At 40.1% G+C, this 18,499-nt stretch overlaps 1 protein-coding gene across 3 annotated transcripts; it reads right to left on the minus strand.

Moving 5' to 3' along the window:
• Nucleotides 1–5,147: 5,147 nt before the first annotated feature.
• Nucleotides 5,148–18,392, minus strand: LOC143899952 (uncharacterized). 3 transcript variants are annotated; one of them, XM_077410803.1, is made up of 5 exons: nt 18,120–18,299; nt 13,357–13,501; nt 12,276–12,613; nt 8,347–8,457; nt 5,148–6,749 (listed from the first exon to the last, which is right to left on the minus strand). In XM_077410803.1, exons 2-5 carry the CDS (start codon nt 13,492–13,494, stop codon nt 6,500–6,502), a joined length of 837 nt encoding a protein of 278 aa, XP_077266929.1. In that variant the 5' UTR covers nt 13,495–13,501; nt 18,120–18,299; the 3' UTR covers nt 5,148–6,499. The 3 variants fall into 3 exon arrangements, with proteins under 3 accessions (XP_077266929.1, XP_077266938.1, XP_077266920.1); XM_077410812.1 differs by lacking the exon at nt 13,357–13,501 and having other exon boundaries at nt 18,120–18,392; XM_077410794.1 differs by lacking the exon at nt 18,120–18,299 and having other exon boundaries at nt 13,357–17,522.
• Between the last annotated feature and the right edge of the window lie 107 nt (nt 18,393–18,499).

Consider the following 18,499-nt stretch of genomic DNA (forward strand, 5'->3'; position numbering starts at 1 on the left):
TTTGAAATTATTGTCGTGTACGGAAGGTTTATAAAATCGGTTTAATCATTCGAATAATCTCGTAAACGCGAGCGGCTCTATCAAAAGTTAATTGCGTATCTCATTGCGTCGCTACATTGATGAATGATAAAATGTTTATTGCGTATTGTACGTTTGTGTATTCTTCGTCTGTATGCGTACGTCAATCAAGTTTATCGTATGAATTCTTGTTACATTATAACAGAATGTTTTCAAAAGTCTTTATTAAAACAAATTATCCGTTCACGATGTGTCGATTGATATACGAGGAAGTAACAGGAGTCTTGTGATACCGAGACTTTTCAAGCGACGACGACGACGACAACGAGGGCACCGGGATGGTGCCACCTGGCAGGAAACTCGTCGTGTTTCAGGGCACGGTGTCACTTACGCCGCCGGCAGCCGAAACTGTCAAAGGCCACAGCTCACGGCCGGCAGGGCGCGTCTCGCGAAATTAAGTTAATCGGAAAGAATCAATTTCTTCGGGAAGTATTTACTGCATGCGGCAGTGCTACCGGGGACGATGCCTTCCGAATCAATACTTTACTCGTCGCGGCGAACCCTCGGTGCAACGCTGCAGCGCGGGTGCGTGCCATGCCGCCTGCACGCCGTGCGAACTTATCGGGCTCGCGCTGCCTCCCCGAATTTCGTTGAACCCGTTCGCAACGTCGCCTAATTTGTAATTAACAGCGGCCCCACCGTTGCGCTTATTATTGACAGGTTTCGCCGCGTGCGTCGACAGTCTTCGCGAGCGACCTCGGTGCGCCCGCGTTTAATGCTCGAGAGAAATTTATTAACAGAACAGAAGGATAAAAAAAACATTAGAGAAAACTTTTGCAGCGTACTTGACAATAAAATTCCTATTTAACTACGGGACGTGAAATCGAGCGATCGAAAACTGGCGGGGGGCTTCACCCCCAAGTTCGTTATTTGTGTATTAACGTCGCGAACGGGAGCGATATTTTTTACGTCAACGCGGCGGAACTCCTCCTGGTTGGCCCTCCATAGAATGTTGCTTCGAGAAGCCGTTAAAAAAGTTTCCGCCATAATTAGCTCTTTCGACGGGTATATAGCTCGGGCTGGAAAAGTTCGACCGCATAAAAGTCGTTGCGTCGAGTTAAGCCGCACGCGGATGGACGGCAAGCCATCGGGATCCTTCATTGAGACCGCGCCCATAATACGCGGCGATATACGATCGTGGTCGATAATAAACGCGGCGCTCTCCCTTTGTAGCGAGCTGATAGCATTCTCATGCTTCAAGGACGTTCTCTCGTCCTTATACTAGAGAAAATCGATTTTCTTAGGATTTTTTTGAAACTGTGAATATACGTTAATTTAGATATGGTTTATGCGTGGTATATAAATTTCAGTACCTCTTCCGGTATAAAAAATAAAGATACTGAGCCTCAAAGTTTTAAAAAAACATTTAAAATTGGCATTTTTTCCTTATAGAACTCGACGAGAGGAGCAACTTTGGTTCTCTTGGCCAACCTCGTATTTCTTACCGTTTGGCCTGAAAAACCTTTTCATTAGTAAAAGTTGAAACTGTGAGGCTCAATATCTTGATTTTTTATACCGGAAGAGATACTGAAATTTATACCACGCATAAAGCACACCTAAATTAACGTATATTCACAGTTTCAAAAAAATCCTAAGAAAATCGATTTTCTCTAGTATAAGAACGAGAGAACGTCCTTAACAATAAGTGAAGAGAATAACGTGTCGTATCACTATTAGATGCTGACGATCAAAGACTTAATTGTATATCTCATATCGCAAATTTTTCAGAGCTCATTTTTTAAAACATTGAATATAGCTTCAATCGTCGCTATGCATCTTTCTAGGCTACAATTTCTTAAAGTTAATCAGCATAATTGATGAATTTGCGTAAACTGCGTGAATTGCTTATCTAAAAATGGCATAGATGTTATTACATCTTATTACCCGCCAATATTTTTCAAATAATATTCCTGCTTTAATTTTGATACAAAGTCAACGAAGAATATCACACTATTTACATTAAAAACAATTTTTCTGAAGAATGTCACGTTTGTTTCAATCACCTGCATGGATTGAATTAGGTACACGTCATATTAATAACAGTTCTCCATAACTCTACAAATTGCATTCTCGACGCACGATGATATTTACCACAAAAATGGCGTTATTAGACAGCCACACCTATGATAATTAAATATCGTCCCTCGCAGCGTTATTTTATAACAAAGGATATACATATTCGGCGGGCGTCTCGCGTGGGAGCGACGGCGAATGCGTCCCGAGTCCCACGGGGGCGGGTGTCGCGACGCGCCGTGAATCCGACATCGCCCGCGTCGCATCGACCGCGAAAACGGCGGCCTTCGACTGCCACCCGTTCGACGACGCCACGCGAAAACGATCGCCGCCGTGCCCGGCGGCCCGCGGAGGTGTCACTTTACATATCGCTCGGCTGCGGGAATTGCGGCTAACCGTACGGCTACGGAGAATCGGCGGCGGTGCCGTCGAGGAAGGAGAACTGTTGTAAGCCGGCCTTACACACCACGCCCGCGAACTGGGGCGGTGCCACCGCCGTGGAATCGATATCCGTTCGCTCTTATACTGGATTTTATTTGCCGGTGACCAAAAAGAAGAGGAAGGGGGCAGAGGGAGACGCCGCGATCAAAAATGAGCTCGCCGTGTGCGCGGCGGGCAGGAAGTAAAGCCGTTGCTCCGCCGTCGAATAAAATGCCGAATTGCCTATAATTGATACGCTCCGTTTCACGGGCGGTTACACCGCGCAGCTCGAATTACTCATAAATTCGAATTCGCGGTAAAGCGAAATTTTTAGAACATTCGGCAAAGTACAAGTACAAACGATAAGTGTTACATATATTTAATTTTTTTTCTATAATTAAATATTTCTATAATTAAATAAATTTCAGTCACTAATGTATCTTACAGTCTGCCGCGTATATATTAATTTTAATAAGTTCGCTATGAAAGATAGAGCGGCCGCAGCCGAAAATGTAAAAAATTGGATTTTCCATTTTAATTGCCATTAAATGGCAACATTAATGTTCCGTCAGTGCAATTATGCCGATGTAATTTTCTTGAATCTAATTTTTACCATCGCGCAGGTGCGAGACATTAAAGCCTCCTAAGGCTTTGCTGAAGTTAAAAAAAAAAAAAATGTGCGCGGCGTTTAAAATTATATCTCGGCTCTCGTTCTATCCGCACGAAATTTGACCACTACGTTAAGCGTGTATACGAACTCGTTTGTAGGGGCTGTTGCGCTAGCGCGTCCGTATTCTACTGTGCAGCGAGCCGCGCTATAAGTACATATTACAACGTAAATTACTGAATTATGGGAGGTGGGTGGGTAAAAAACTCGCGCGCTTTCGAGATTCGCCGCGCCTCGTTTAATCCGATTTAGAAACGCGTCCTGAATCACATATGGCGGTTAATTCACGTGCTTTGGTACACGCTGTAGTTAATTGCGACTTTACGAGGCGCCGCTTTTACAGTACGCGATATCCGTCTATTATGGATGTATGCACGTCGAAGTCCCTTTTATCCGTTCCAGCGTCCAGAAGAAGGTAGGGTTACACGTGTGACGAGGCTGCGCACCAAGATAGGTGCATCGCACCCGCCGTGTAATGATAAAAAGCCGCACCTTGTAACGAAGCAAAAAGGGCGTCCCTTGCCGGCAAAACAAACACGACGTCGGCAATAAAACGCAAAGCAACCTTTACGGTATAAATAGGGCGAGAGAGCATCTAAGGGCTTCTTCTCTCCGCCGTTCGGCTGAGTGACAACTCGTAAATATCTCACAATTTTATTCGCATTTTATTCGGCATCTTATTATCTCAAAGTCGTTCTGAATTAATAAAAGACATTTTTTTTTACAACGTTTTATCCAGTTTTGTCGCAAATAAATTCAATGGTGTCTGCGAGCGTTAAATTATATCGAGACTATTAACAGCGTTAACGTCAGAAAGTCCTACGCAGGTTTCATTATATGGCATTAATACGAAGTAAATAAGATAAAGAATAATTGCGGAACCACCGAGTAAATTTCTTTTTGGAATCTTTCGCGTGTGTCCACTACCTCGTTGCGAGCAAAAGAAACCCAGTAGCAGATATTACTTAATAGTTAATAGCGAGGAATTAAGGGACCTAGCATTATTAAAGAGCTCTGCTTTCGCCTCGCAATCAATATATCGGATTTCTTTCATCGCCAGTAATATCAACGACATCGGCGCCGCGAGAGTGTCATTATATTCCCGCGGAGACGTCCCAGCCGGACACTGACGTCATCGAATAAATCCAAAATCAATTTCTCTCGGCGAGGGCCTATCGCAGAATGTCTCTCCAGTGGCCCACACGACGAAAGTCTCGTCGTTCTTATATATCATTACCCGGCGTTGCCCGAGGGTTCCTTGTGAAGGGCCGATGTAATTTTTCATTCTTTATCCACGCTACACGGTATCAGACGGAAAACAACAAGCAAAAATGAGAAAGAACGATGAACAACGGAAACGGGAGATTATGGAAACCAGACTGATTGGACGAAAAAATTTATAAAACGTATAGCGCTTCATTACCATCATAATGCACAAATAAAATTCAAGTACTTGTGGCTCTCCAAATAAAATCTTCTTCGAATCCTAAAACTCCGTCGAGAAAATTACGACTGCTTAATCAATAGAGTTATACGCGAAGTAATTTTTGTAATCTGACGATACACGCAGGTATATAGCAGGTTTCAAAATTGTCTTTTTTTTTACGAAGATATAAAGTATTTATGACACGTGCAAATACAACATAAGTGCTATCTCAAAAGGTACTTTCCTCCTCTCTAAGTTTCCATCACTCACCCCCTGCTACTTCTACCGCTTCTTGATGCACCGACCATCCCGTTTCGTGTCATATCTCACCCAATCCATATCGGTCGTGCACGATTAAACCCCTATCGCATCTTCTTGTATGCTTTATAACAACATACTTGAAAAATGGTTAGCCTCTAAATGGGAATTATAAATAGAACAAATAAATAAATAAATATATATATATATATATATATATATATATATATATATATAAGTGAAGTTAATGCAAAACGATGCAAACGATATAATAGCTTTCCGAGTAGTTTATTGTCTCGCAATATATCAATCTAAAAATGTGTTTTAATCAAGTTTTAAAAACGTTGTTAAAATAGATTGCGTAAATTTGCGATTTTAGTTATATTCGTTACGTTTCAAAAACGTGATTTATATATATTATTTTGTTATAAACCGATTAAAAATTATCGAACACGCGATAATTTGTATTTCATGTAAAATATTAATTATGCTCTAAATGTGGCTTTATTCACATCGGAATTGGATCTGCGCATATGTTGGAATTCCGTGATTTATACGAGTTATGGATTCGCAGTATGAGCCCCGCATTATACAGCAATCGACACTTGTAATGTCCATAATTTATGAGCAAACATTAATATAATTAAAAAGATACTACATACACTGTTCATCACATACAAATAATCAGGATTACTGTCTCATTAAGCGCTCAAATTCGAAATACATATATCTTTGCCTCATAAATTTCTTCTTGATTTCTTCGTTTATCAGTTCTTGCATTTTTTGATAAATATGAAACTCTAATTTTAAACCGACGTTGCGTAATAATGCCGCGAGATGTATATAAAGGAGTGTCTCCATATTCTAAAAATATCATGTACAATATTGGCGAGGTACTTACAGAAACGGAACAGAATACATCCCTTTGAATTCCGAACAGTCCTTATAAGCCAGTCTTTCTTCAATCTCCTCTTATCGGTTACCGATATATATATTTTCTCGTTTCTTGTTCCGCGTCGTGCAATTCGATACAATTCTATCCAATTAGTTAAATCGTATTATCATGCACGATAACGATGTAACGAGAAATATTGTTGTAGCTTGTTATGGAGTATATATCAACCATATCCACCTCGTCGGCGCCATGTGAAATGTTTCTCCGATGTTCAGCGTCCCACTTTCCACTTCCAACTCTGTTATTCGCGTCATTCTGTTTAATGATGTACTCGTAAATCGCGTATTAGTTGTCCGTAATTCGCGCTTATGCTTTTACACGCGATAATAATAATAGCGATAAAGAACGAATAGCAACGTTAATTTTCAGGGCGTTGATGTTAATATTATAACGTGAGATATACAGTTATATTGGGAATTTTCCTTCTAGTACTTTATGTCTTCGCTGCTTCGTACAACATTCGGGAGCACTCGTGGAAACGGGAGCAACGATGAAAACAATTGACAATGCAGAAAGAGATTCTTTTATTTGTGTATTTTAAATTACAAAATCTGCCAAACTTGCATCCTTCTAATATCCGTGATCGTTTGTTTCAGTCGAGGTCGAGTCGTCGGCACCGCGTAAGCGGCGTCCTGCATGTTCGTGCAGCGTTGAAATCAGGCTGCCGTTTGCATGCACCGCGTTACCTCATGTACCTCGGCCAATCCACGACAGGCCCGTCCTCCGTGCCAAAAGTTCCGGCGTGGTCCGCGGCATCCCCGGGACGGTCGGACGGGGGTGCGTTATATTTCCCAAGAGCCAAGTCGATGAGGGAGAAACTGCACCCTGGAAACATGGCCGCGCAGTCCTTGCCCTCGCGGCCGGCTTTATGAGCCTGGGTGTACGTGCGATGCTCCTGCGGCTCAAAGGAGAACACTCTCTTCAGGGGTAATCTACAACGACAGGAGCAAAACGAGTTACCTCTTAGATTGTAAGTCGTGCGTTCACTTTGCCTATATGGCAACGATCGAATTATATATCGAAGGGTCGTAGAAAACTGACGAGGAGAGAAGGCGGACCGGGGGGGCACCCTCTTGAGCTTTCCTGTATCATTCGTCGAGTATCATATCACGTTTGAAATGTTCTTCTAGAGTAATAAAGCGCGATGATCTCTCAAGAGAGAATCCTCCAAAATTCTTGAAAATCGTGCGTTGTTGCTCAAGATAATGAGTATAATAGGCTGCTCGTAATAGTCAATTGTAGGATAATCGAGAAGGTGCCCTCCCGGGATAGAAAGAATCTTTTAAATCCTATGAATCATGTTTCTAATCCATCATCTCGTTTGCCTTGACTAAATTATTTTATTCTTTTATGAAGAAGAGAGACATATTAGTTATCTATAATTTAATTTAGAAGAAATAGAATATTATATGGATATACAAATAAATTGATGCATATTATTCTATAAGGCAAGTATATATTTTACATTAATGCGGAAACGGTCACCTGAGTTGATTTTTACATGCCAATTAACAGTTATTGTTATTAATTACATCTTGCACATTTTTTATTGTTCTATAATTTAATGGTATTTGAGAATAGTATATATATAGATACGTATATAAATTTAATATTAAAATATATTTAATAAAAATATATCTTAAAGACAAAAGAAACACATTTAAATTACTGTAACGTGAGCTTTATTTTTTTCGACACTGGGGTGTAGAAAATTACCCTAGGGGTGTCTCGATTAATAAAATCGAATAAAAATTATAGAAAATTTAATGAAAATAATTGGATTCAGTCTTGTAACACATTATTAAGAAAAAAGTTAAAGTGTACAAAATCCGGTTTATCGTAAATACATTTTTCATCAAAAGCCTTTACCTTATAATATCATACAAGATTTTATGTAGGGCGTTTCAAACAGATGGGTCAAGTGTTCGATGGATCGAATTATACAATCGAAAATGTCGAGATACTCTTGATAGCTTTTGCGCTTGTGCAAACGATTGAAACTGAAGAGTTTTTCAGGGACCAGAGGACAAATAGCTAACGAAACTACAAAACTATATTGGCCAGTTAATGTCGAGTAGATAATTGAATTCTTATTTTCGGACTAATAACGAAGATATCAAAGCGTGAAAAATTTCTACCATTTCAATTTTTATTTTTAGCATTTCATTTCTACTATTTTTGGTAAAGAAAGATTTTACGTTTATCAAAAAGTTATTAGAATATAAACCACCTTGCGCGCGCGTTTAATTCACCTTAAGGAAAGCTATTTTTCCAGCGTTATTTATTTTGTATTATTATAAATCTTGCATCTTCTTAGTATCAGTTAACTGCATCTTCCACCGCATTTGTTCCTTTCGCTCTTCTCTTCTTTCTCTCTTGGATCACATTATTTTAAAGTTACGTGGCACTTAATATTCATGAATTCTTAAAGTGAAATGTAGAGGAAAAAATTTGAAAAATAAAATACTAATCTACGACCCTTCGAAGCGTACATTTGCCAAACCCATTCATCTCGTTTAAGAAACTTACGAGAACGATATTCTCATCATTTCTTCTATTAAGGTGTTACCCTTTGGCATTAACCGTTGAGATGCTTCGCAAAGCGCGCGTAGAACACACGTCCTGCCGTCAAAGCCCATCCTAAAAGAATAAGAGAAACTTTTGTATAACATACACTCAATACAGTTATGTCGTAATAAACGCTTGCGAGATGTTGTTAAAGATTGATATGTATTCATGAATACTAGTACGAATATAGCTCTTTCCTTAAAAAGGCTTATAAATTGAAATTGGTATATAACAGTAATTGAACAAACATAATTTTAATGATAATTATGACAATTTTATTTTTATTTGTAAAAAATTTTAAACGTTTTAAAAATCCACTTTGTCTTTCATTAAATTCAACCTCGACTTGTTCTTTTCATCATATCTGCGGACTGTCGGATTGCAATAGTAATTTTTCTGTCTATCACTGCTCTACCGGGACAATCTTTGAAGAATCGTTCAATAATGTAATCGTTTTGGTCTAAAAATTAATAAGCTTCTCTTTTGACTAATTACGGACTAAATTTCTGTTATATTTAAATACGTTTTACTTTTACAAAGTAATAGTCCTCTTGTGATATACAGATTTTACTTTTTCTTCAACAAACTAAATCATAACAATCTAAACTTGCACCTTACAGAGAATGGAAAGATGAATTTGTATTTGCGGACGGAAAAAACAAGTCATTTATTACACGAAATTGACGAATATATCTCACAATCTGCAGTCTGAGTAATTGTCTGCTATTTATTTTGTGGGAGGATCTTAACGGACTGAATCTCTCAAAGAGTCAAGACAGAATTAATACTGCTAGCCTAATGTAGACAATCCGATGTCATTTTATCCGTTTCATTCTTTTACGTTGTGCAAATACCATTAACTTTTTATCTCATTCCTATATGCATTACTATTAATCTACGAGTTCTTCAAATGTAACAGTCCAATTTTCTTTGACAGTATAATAAGACGTTCAAATATACATTCATGTATCTATTATTCTTACAAAACCTGTTATTGAAATAAAAAATATTTTCTATATTATAAAATTCAATCCATTAAGATTTATATTAATAATTTCTATATCGACATTCGACTTTTTGCCGTAGCAATCAATTAAAATTTCGTCGTTGAACATTCTTTTACAAGAAAAGTAAAACGCTCAACATTGGATTTTGCGCTACGAATCACATTTTTGCGGAAGATTTCGTCGCAGACTATCGCCAATGTTATTACGAAGTATTTCCGAGTTAAATATCTTCAACGGTCAAGTAAAAACGCTCGGCTGCTATTGCCGCGGCCTTATTCGACCAGGAACGAAACGCCGCCGACGAAAATAATCGGACCACCCTGGCAGAGGATATAAATCTGGTTATGGCCGCGGAAGAGAGAGAAACTATTTTCCCGTGGTCGTTGGCCCGAGAAACGGATAAATGGTCCGCCAGACCCGTTCAGAAACAACTCCCTTCCCCTCCCCCCGCCAACGCTATCAGGCCGTCGTGCCGTTCCGCGGCCGTGGAAGCGCCACCCTCTGATTCATGCAACCCTTAAGCCGTACCAACGGCACTACCCACGCCGACCAATCCCTTATAAACCACCGGCGACGTTTTCCCCCTTTCTCCTACACGTACACGCTCGTGTGCATGTGTAGCGAAAACCATCCTTGCATAACCCAAGCGGTCGCCATAAGACGCCGGGCGTAGGTAAACCACCACTTTAGCATCTTCTCGGCGAAGGGGTGAATGATTTCATACGGATATTAGCCGCGATACTCTGACGCTCGCCTCGTTATCCCGGGCGGGATGGAGTAAACGGCGCTGCTAAATGTCGTTCGATAAACGTCCTTAAAAGCCTCGTGCGGGATGCAATAAACGCACTCGCTGAATTATGCGCGACTCGACAAATGGCCTCTTTTTGTCGTCTCACAGCAGTCAGTTACAGTCAACAAATGTATTTGCTTCGTAAGCGTTATAAATAACGTAAATTTTATCTTTTCATTAATGTACCGCGATGTTCTTTAAATGCAAGATCGTTTTTGCCTGCTTGTTAGAGAAGGCCGATGAATTGCGATAAGAAAAATGTCTTGAGTCATATTTTCGCTGAGAAAAAATTGACTCTGATAGATTACAACAAAACTTCGTGTACGATTTTAAAAAAGTATTCGATTGGAAAAACTGAGGCATAACATGTAAATGTATATATAAATGTAAAATCTGAATTCCGCAGATAAATACATATAAATTCATTAATAAAAATACAAATTGGCATTTTTATTACAAAAATTTCGGTTACGAAAGGATATGATCAAATATCATCAGATTATCAAAGATCTTGGCAGACATTCTTGATTTTTTTCTGGCAATATATATGCTCTGAATTTATTCGAAATCATTTGGTGTTAATAGACTATAATAAAGTATGCCAACATCAATGTTACATTCCGTCAATTGAGATTAAATATTATCACGTCACATGAACTCTCACGCGATTCATCATAAATAATAGCGTTAATAAAATTATAACTGAATTGTTTTCGATTTATAACTTTATATTTTTTATTTTACTCATTGACATTCATTAATTGAATTCCTTTTTTATCAAAAATTCGAAAATTAAGTTACATAGTTTCTCCATTAAACGCGACACAAAATTTGCAAGATAGGATGATCAGTATTTCCCAATAAAGAACAATTTAAATCTGCGTCAAATAATTAAAATTAATTATTAAATTCTCTGCGCAATTAATTTGTATTTGTATTTGATGTTACGTAACCAACTATTTGCATAGACTTTTTATTAAACGCTTAACGCGATGAAAAAGATTGCCAGGAGAAGAAAGGCCTTGAAATTATCCAATATCTCTCTCATTGGCATTGAAGGCGATCAATATTAGCGTGCCGGTAAAACGCCGGTTCGAGTCTTCGTCGAATAATTAAAATTAATTGGCAAAATCCTTCGCGTAATTGCTACCGCCATACGTCTGTCCGATAATACAATATGACTTGACAAATTGTAAGCGTGACGTGATAATAGCGCGTCTCTATACCTTCGACCGACATGCGGTACGAAGAGCTCAGTCTCGCCATCATTATCGCGATGTATCGGCTTTTCCTCCGTTAATGCGGTCGATACGTCGGTACGCCGCGATAGATGACACGGAAGGAAAGCGAGGTGCTTCGACGGGTCCCCATAAAGAGACAAGACGGCCGCGTTCGATCGCTCTGGGAGCCGCTAAAACCGCCGTTCCATTTTATTACCGCGAGCGTGTCTCTCGTCTGCAGCGTGTCGTGAAAATTCGTCGCTCCCCTCAAGACGTCGAAATCCAGGTTAATATATTCGCTCAATTTGAATAGATGACGGTGAGCAACGTTGATCCCGAGAAATTGTTGTCTTAACGTGGACTCGCGATGTTATTAATCGTTATCTGGTGCGGAACTAATCGGACCGCAGCAATTCAGTCAACATCGATCATCGTATCATCGTGTTATTGTCATAATTTGTTTAATGCCCAATCATTCGCGTTATTATACATTATCGATCTGCACTGAGTGCTCTGCGAGTATTCAATCTTCAAACGCGAGTCTATGGAAAGCTTCATGAAATTCAAACTATAAAGTATATAAAGAAAAAAAAATATAAAAAAATAAAGAATTATTTCTTAAAACAAATTTTCATTTGTAAGAAATCAATATAATCCTTCATTGCTGAAGAATAAATATATCTGTGTTCGATCAATATTCTTATGATGATATTTTCCTAAGTATACGTCATAGTTTAGTCCTTTCACGAAGCAGACTCGGAAATATGATTGCTTTAAATAATAAAAAAAAATTCTCACATGACTTTAATAATCTCTCGAATTGTTATCATTTACTTATTACGAGTTCCGCAAAGTTGATCGGGAAATACATACGCGTTCATGATGACTTCCAGTTTGTTGTAAAGCTCCCTCCGATGTCTCCTTTGCAAGTAATAGTACTCCGACTTGTGATATTTTTTTTTGCCGGGTATGAAATGTTGCCTGACGTTGTTATTCCATTTTGAATTCAGGAAGCCGTACTTATTAGCAATCGCAGTGGAACCGTAACGATCGTTCTTATTGCTCGTTTTAAATTTATCGTTCCTCAGCTCTAAGAAGGGCTCCAGGGCGGGCTTGCTCTCGTTGGGCAGATCGTAGGAGATGCCCCAGTTAAGGCCCTCGGTGAAGATGTCGTCCGGGGTCAGAGTGTGCACGGTTAAGCAGAGAGCGACCTGAGAACAATCCACAAGTTTAACGTTAGATTTACAGTCTATCGTTTCCTCGTTTACGTATCTTCACTATAATTGTTACGTAATTATTAATATAGAATCTACAGCTCTTTTGATGAATCTCTAGCTTTTAGGAGTAAGATTAATAACGTGTATCTATATATATAGTTTTCTACAACCAAAACATTTTATAAGAAAGAAGTTGAGTTATGTATATACGAGATTAGCAGGAATTATTGCATTTGCAATTGTAAATGAAAGTCTTATTGCATAGAAAATTAGAAGACAATCATCTTTGGTTCTTGAAAAATTTACAAATTTTCATTAGTTGTCAATTTAAAATTATCATAAGTATCTGTTGACGACGAAAATTATTTCAATCACGTACATCTAAAGAATATGATAGTATATGACATGTAGATAATAATATAAAATGTAATAATTCCATGTAACCTCGAAATTACCTACTGGTAAGTGCATTCAATCGGTATATAAGTAATTAATTATCGAGTTAATTACCGCAAGCACCAGCTTGCGAGCGATACCTTCTTACAAATAAATGTTAAATTAATTAATGCACTCGTTACACATTTGCATTTAAATTAATATTTACCGCATTCTAAAAATTTGTTCTTTAAGCTAACATGAACATAAATGATTTCTGGCGTTATGAATAATAATACCGTTTAAGTGGAAATTACAGAGATTATTTGCGATAATGGATCGGTATTGTGCGATACTTATACGGAAAATGTGGAGCCCTCGGGAAAAACGACGTAACGTCGTTTCCTCGAAAGATTCGTTTGGTATTTATCGTTCGCTTCGTACTCGGACAATACCAGGCAGAGAACTAAAAATGTCAGGTACTTGGCGCTGTAATCCATTGCTATTCTGTAAAAAGTATGTCATATTGATCAGCAACTGAAATATTTAAGAAGTTATTTTTCGCAACATATCCTATACATTCAGTATCCTATCCTAATATATCCCGTATATTCTACATCGTATATCTCCTATACGTATATTCTAATTGTAAGATGTGTGTTAATATTGTTAAATTGATTGTCAATTTAATAATTATGTGACTTTACTATTCTAGCTTTAATTTAAGATATAAAATACATATATAAAATGTATAAAAAATTACATATTATCTAGACTACGTAATATGTCTTGTTTTTTTTTGTTAAAAGAGGAAATTTTTCTGCGTTAACTGCTCTTACATAAGTTGACGCGGTTGAAGCTTAGCCGTCACTTTTTTAAATGATATCTCGTTAATCCAGATTTGAGAATCCCGCGGAAAGCGAACCGCTAATTTCGTCGCGTCAAGGAGACGCCCTGAAGCGAAAAGAAAATTATTCCCATTGTCCCTCCGTAAGGCGCAAGACGGAAAAAGAAAGCGCGAGAGACGGAGGGGGAGGGAGGTAGATATGCGCGGGGGAGGTGGGTGGCGCGGGGGAGGGAAGGGGGCAAAACTTCTAGCGCGAACTTGTAAAGGAATTACCCAACTTTCCCGAGAGCAAATCTCGGTATAATCCGTTGAGAAATTGTTCGACGACTTTCCTGAAATAAAAGCAGCCCATGAGCGACGCCGGTAATGCCCGCGCCTTTTTGCCCGCGATCGCTATAGGAGCGAACTGCCGCGCCGTAAACCACCGGGGGTTCGTGATTCGGGCTCTGGTGACTCCAGGCCGGGCGTTAGCGATCGGCGGGAGGATTAGACCGGAAGTTGGAATTGTACGAGGAAATAATCTTGAGATAAATAATCCGGTCGGCTACGCTCCAATGGCTGGATTTATCGCGAGCTCGCAGGTGCCGGCTCGGAACTTTAATTCGGTGTTTCGCGTCGCCTAAATCCGGAATTAAACATCAGATCCACTATGCCCGTTATGCGCAAAATCGTTTCCCCAGTTAACGCGTCCACGTGAGATTTATATCGAGATACAAGTAACAAAAAATTGCAAGAGAGCGTTCGTTTTAGAAAAATTATTATATTATATTATATTAATTCTCTTTGGAAACATTTTTTTTAATCCTACTGAATTTTATACCTTTTTATTTACATTTCTGATGACTTTTGATCAAGACTCTTCCACATCGCGATTATAAATTAAAATTAAAGCAACGCATTTTTTTCTTCGAAAATAAATGTTACGAATTGTAAGTAATAAATATGTTTTAAAAGCATCAGAGAACTTAAAAAATCTAAGCTATAAAGGGTTGAGGAGCAGCTTATACGGCCCCGAAAAAGCGCGCGTTTTATCGTGGATGCAAAATTAATTTTTCGTTCCGCGGTAGCGATCGCCATTCTTCCTCAACGTTAACCCGAAAAACTTCTGGAATTGCTGGCATTAGTTTCTTTCCTGGCAGAGGAGTACGTGTGCGCGGCGCGAGAGCGTTGCATGTACACCGTGCGGGGAAGGAGAATTGTACATTCTCACGTGATTATACATCGATCACCGTCCTTGCGTTTTCCGGCCACGAATCCCGTGGATCTTGCGAGAGATTGGCCCCGCTCTCTTCCTCCGAGAGAATTTTGCTCGTCCGCATCGCGACAGGGAGGGTAGGATATTGTCGCATTCCTCTCCGTGACCTCTCTCATCTTGTCGAAGCCTCGGAGCTTTCGAGACTAGATCGAGGAATCAAACGTGACGAAGATGAAGATAGGGATGCTTTTTATGATGGCTGCACGTTTCAGCGCGCAATCTTCCTTTGCGCGATTTAGAAAACGGCGCGCCACGATATCTCGCCGCGGATGATTCTCAGCTTCGTGGCTTTAAAGTTACGTATATATATACATCGCGTTAATTTATTATCCCGTTGTACCTTCGCAATGTACGTCGTTTGCTTTGTCAGCGAATATTACTTGCTCTCCGCGCTAGATATTCCCGCCAATGAAGATCTTATTACCTCGGCGCAGATATATATATAATCACGCCAAAACGCTGCTCGCTCAAACAAATTGCAGACCACTTTTAGCAGCCAATTAATTGCAACAACGCGCGCGGGATTATTAATGTACCACGGTCGCCCGTGTAGCGTAGGATGCTGCAAAATTTGTTATGCCGGAGAATCGACGCGTGGAGAAAATGTTTATGTATACGATACATCCGAGACGTAAGTTCGTTAATATCAGCTCATCGATAACTTGCTGGTAATATGACGTGTACGACGTTGAATGTTATTTTCTTGGACATATATATAATCGCGCGGGGTCTAATAACGCGAGATACGCCATTAACGATTTTTTTTTTATAAATAAAAGCGGAATGATTGACATTTCGCGAGAATAAGATTGCCGGTTTGCCGTCCACATAATTTAGCGGGCGAGCTATCGAAGGATACCAAGGACGCGGTCTCTTTCTACGGATTGAGATCCCGTCGACTTTCCGCCAATACAATAATACATCGCCGGATACCCTGCATCCGATGAAAGCCAATAATCGATCGGTCAGTATCCGCCGCAGTATCGTCAGATCTCGTCAACCCCGTTCACCATACCCCGTGAAACAAGTCTGATTAGACGTAGCGGCCGTTCGATCGCATTCGAGCTTGGAATCCGATAAAATCTATTCGGATCAACGAGAAACGTCGTCCGCAAGTGTGCCCCCCCATCCTTGATCTCGTTTCGGATTTACTACAGACAATACGCGAAATGAAACATATTAGGACAGCGTCGTACAAGTTAAATTCTAACCCGGTGTGTGCTTTCTTCTTAAACAATCACGTTGCATCGCCCGACCGAAAATGAGATTCAACGTTACGCCCGAGGTATGCGCGGCAATCAAATTCGAAACGCGCGCATTCGCAAAAAAACGACGGTCTCGTATTTCAGAAAATCGTCACAGAAAATTGCAATTACCATATGTCGCATAATGTATTAAGAGGCTCGATGCAATATTTGCCGGAGAGAGATAATTATACGTTGCACCGGAATCTACATGTATAGAGCGATTAAATTGAAACATAATCCTCGCGCTTATAATTTGCAGCGTATGGAGATCAAGCATTATTATCTTCTATAGATATTTAATGAGTGGATAATCACTTTGAATAAATCCCAGGCTTATTTCGGCCGGTACGCCAGGAAACATTCGAAGATATACATGTATACATGGATATATGTATGGCTGGATATCTCCCTGTGCCGTTATTAATTTAATCACACCGGCGTGTGTGGTCGAACATCAAGAATGACGAGGTTCACGGAGTTCTGCGGCGGATATCGTTGACGTAATCTTCCCCGCGGCAGGAAATTGTCCAAGAAAATCGTTCGATCGTGGTCGCGGGGGCACGTCCGACGAGGGTTGACCGAGTATTGTCGTGGTAACGGCGAGGCAAATAGAACTTCCTGCGTAGGACGGGAGAGAGACCGATCCTTCGCGGTAAAAGTATCCCGTAATTCACTTCGGTAAGCTCTTTAGGAAGTAGGAAATTAGCTCACCGTGAAAAAATGACAGGCGCGGGCGGGGGAATGATCGATCGATGACGGTCGAAGGCCCCATAGAACACAGTACTTCTTATGATCGATTATGTCCTTTTCGATGCACATGCAATTTTTCGCTATTGGGATAACAGCTGACGAGATTTTAAAGGCGACGTTAACGCCAGCGTTGCTCTTAAGTACGTCGATCCGCCAGCCAATATTGCCGGAACGTAAACTCGCAGTTCGCTGTCGCGAATAGAGAGTATTACTAGATATTAATCAGTTAACCGTTCCCGTGCTGGCTGAATTAAGTTTCTCGAAAGAATACTCGAGTGAGAAATTATATAACGGAATGTGCATTAACATGAAAATTACATAAAAGCAAGAAGTTGTATCGTTTGATCTTCCGCGTGACAAGATCATGAGTAATCGGCTTGGGGCTGCCTCGTGTTATCGACGTATCTGACAAACTTTCTTTTTCATCGTCATTCATTCTCTGTCTCTTCCTCCGTTCCCTCGTGCGACTTCATCGAATATCGAAAACGTCACTCCTTTTGTTACACTTGACGTACTTCATTTGCAAATTCATCGAAGCAAAACGATACCAACTCGCTTTTATCGAAACGATTCGATAAAATGATAAATGGATAGATTTAAAATAATAAGTAACAATGTGTTAAATTGTTCTAATTAATTTAAATCGTTATACAATTAATAATAGTTACAATTACAGGTTACCATATTTACGGAATATATCTTCTTTACGTTTTCGCGATATATAATACACGCGCTTCTACGGACACCGACCGCGATTTGGAAAGCACTGCGCGCAAAAATAATCCCTCGTGTGTTAGATATCATGTATGTAGAATTTACGAAACTCCCGCAAGCCCCATTCGAACATACGCGAATTCGACAGACACACGTTCCGCAGCCAATTATTCCGGCCAATATCCGGAATCCCCGCGTCTGCGAAACGCAAACGAAAATGGAATGGAAACGAGTTGTTATTTATTTCGAGCCGGCCGCCCGCGCCGGCCGGGCGGGCGGGTGGTCGAATTAAGCGGATATCCTCGGGCTCACCTGCTCACTTATTTCGATCTCCAGCGGTGCTCGTCTACGAGAGTTATCCGGTGAATGATCTCCCGGTACGGTCCAGCCCGGACCCGGAACGACCGTTATTATTGCAGTTAGGCGAGCGCGGAGCATTGTCGAATTCATTAACGTCCAACCGCGCACGGACTTCTCGTTCCTCCGGCTTTATTTAGCGAACGATTAACGGCTCGAGAGCCGAACATGTTTGCTGGGCGCGAGCGTAAAATATTGCCACCACTATTAGTGCGATTAACGTTTCCGGCTGTATTGTCTGTGTGTGTGAGTGTGTGAGTGTGCCCGAGTACCTTTGCCCGTATATATACATACACATGCACTTTCGTATCTTGTAGTTGCGCTTAGAATCTGAG

Source organism: Temnothorax americanus, unplaced genomic scaffold (genome assembly GCF_048541705.1).
Source record: "Temnothorax americanus isolate GAGA-0224 unplaced genomic scaffold, ASM4854170v1 Scaffold10, whole genome shotgun sequence".
Lineage (NCBI taxonomy): Eukaryota > Metazoa > Arthropoda > Insecta > Hymenoptera > Formicidae > Temnothorax > Temnothorax americanus.

Coding starts and splice junctions, on each gene's coding strand:
- LOC143899952 (XM_077410812.1), bottom strand. CDS start 18,257: ATGAATTCGACAATGCTCCGCGCTCGCCTAACTGCAATAATAACGGTC. Junction 12,614..18,119: donor AGATCGAAATAAGTGAGCAG/GTGAGCCCGAGG, acceptor GATTGTTCTCAG/GTCGCTCTCTGCTTAACCGT. Junction 6,750..8,346: donor ATGATGAGAATATCGTTCTC/GTAAGTTTCTTA, acceptor CTGTCGTTGTAG/ATTACCCCTGAAGAGAGTGT.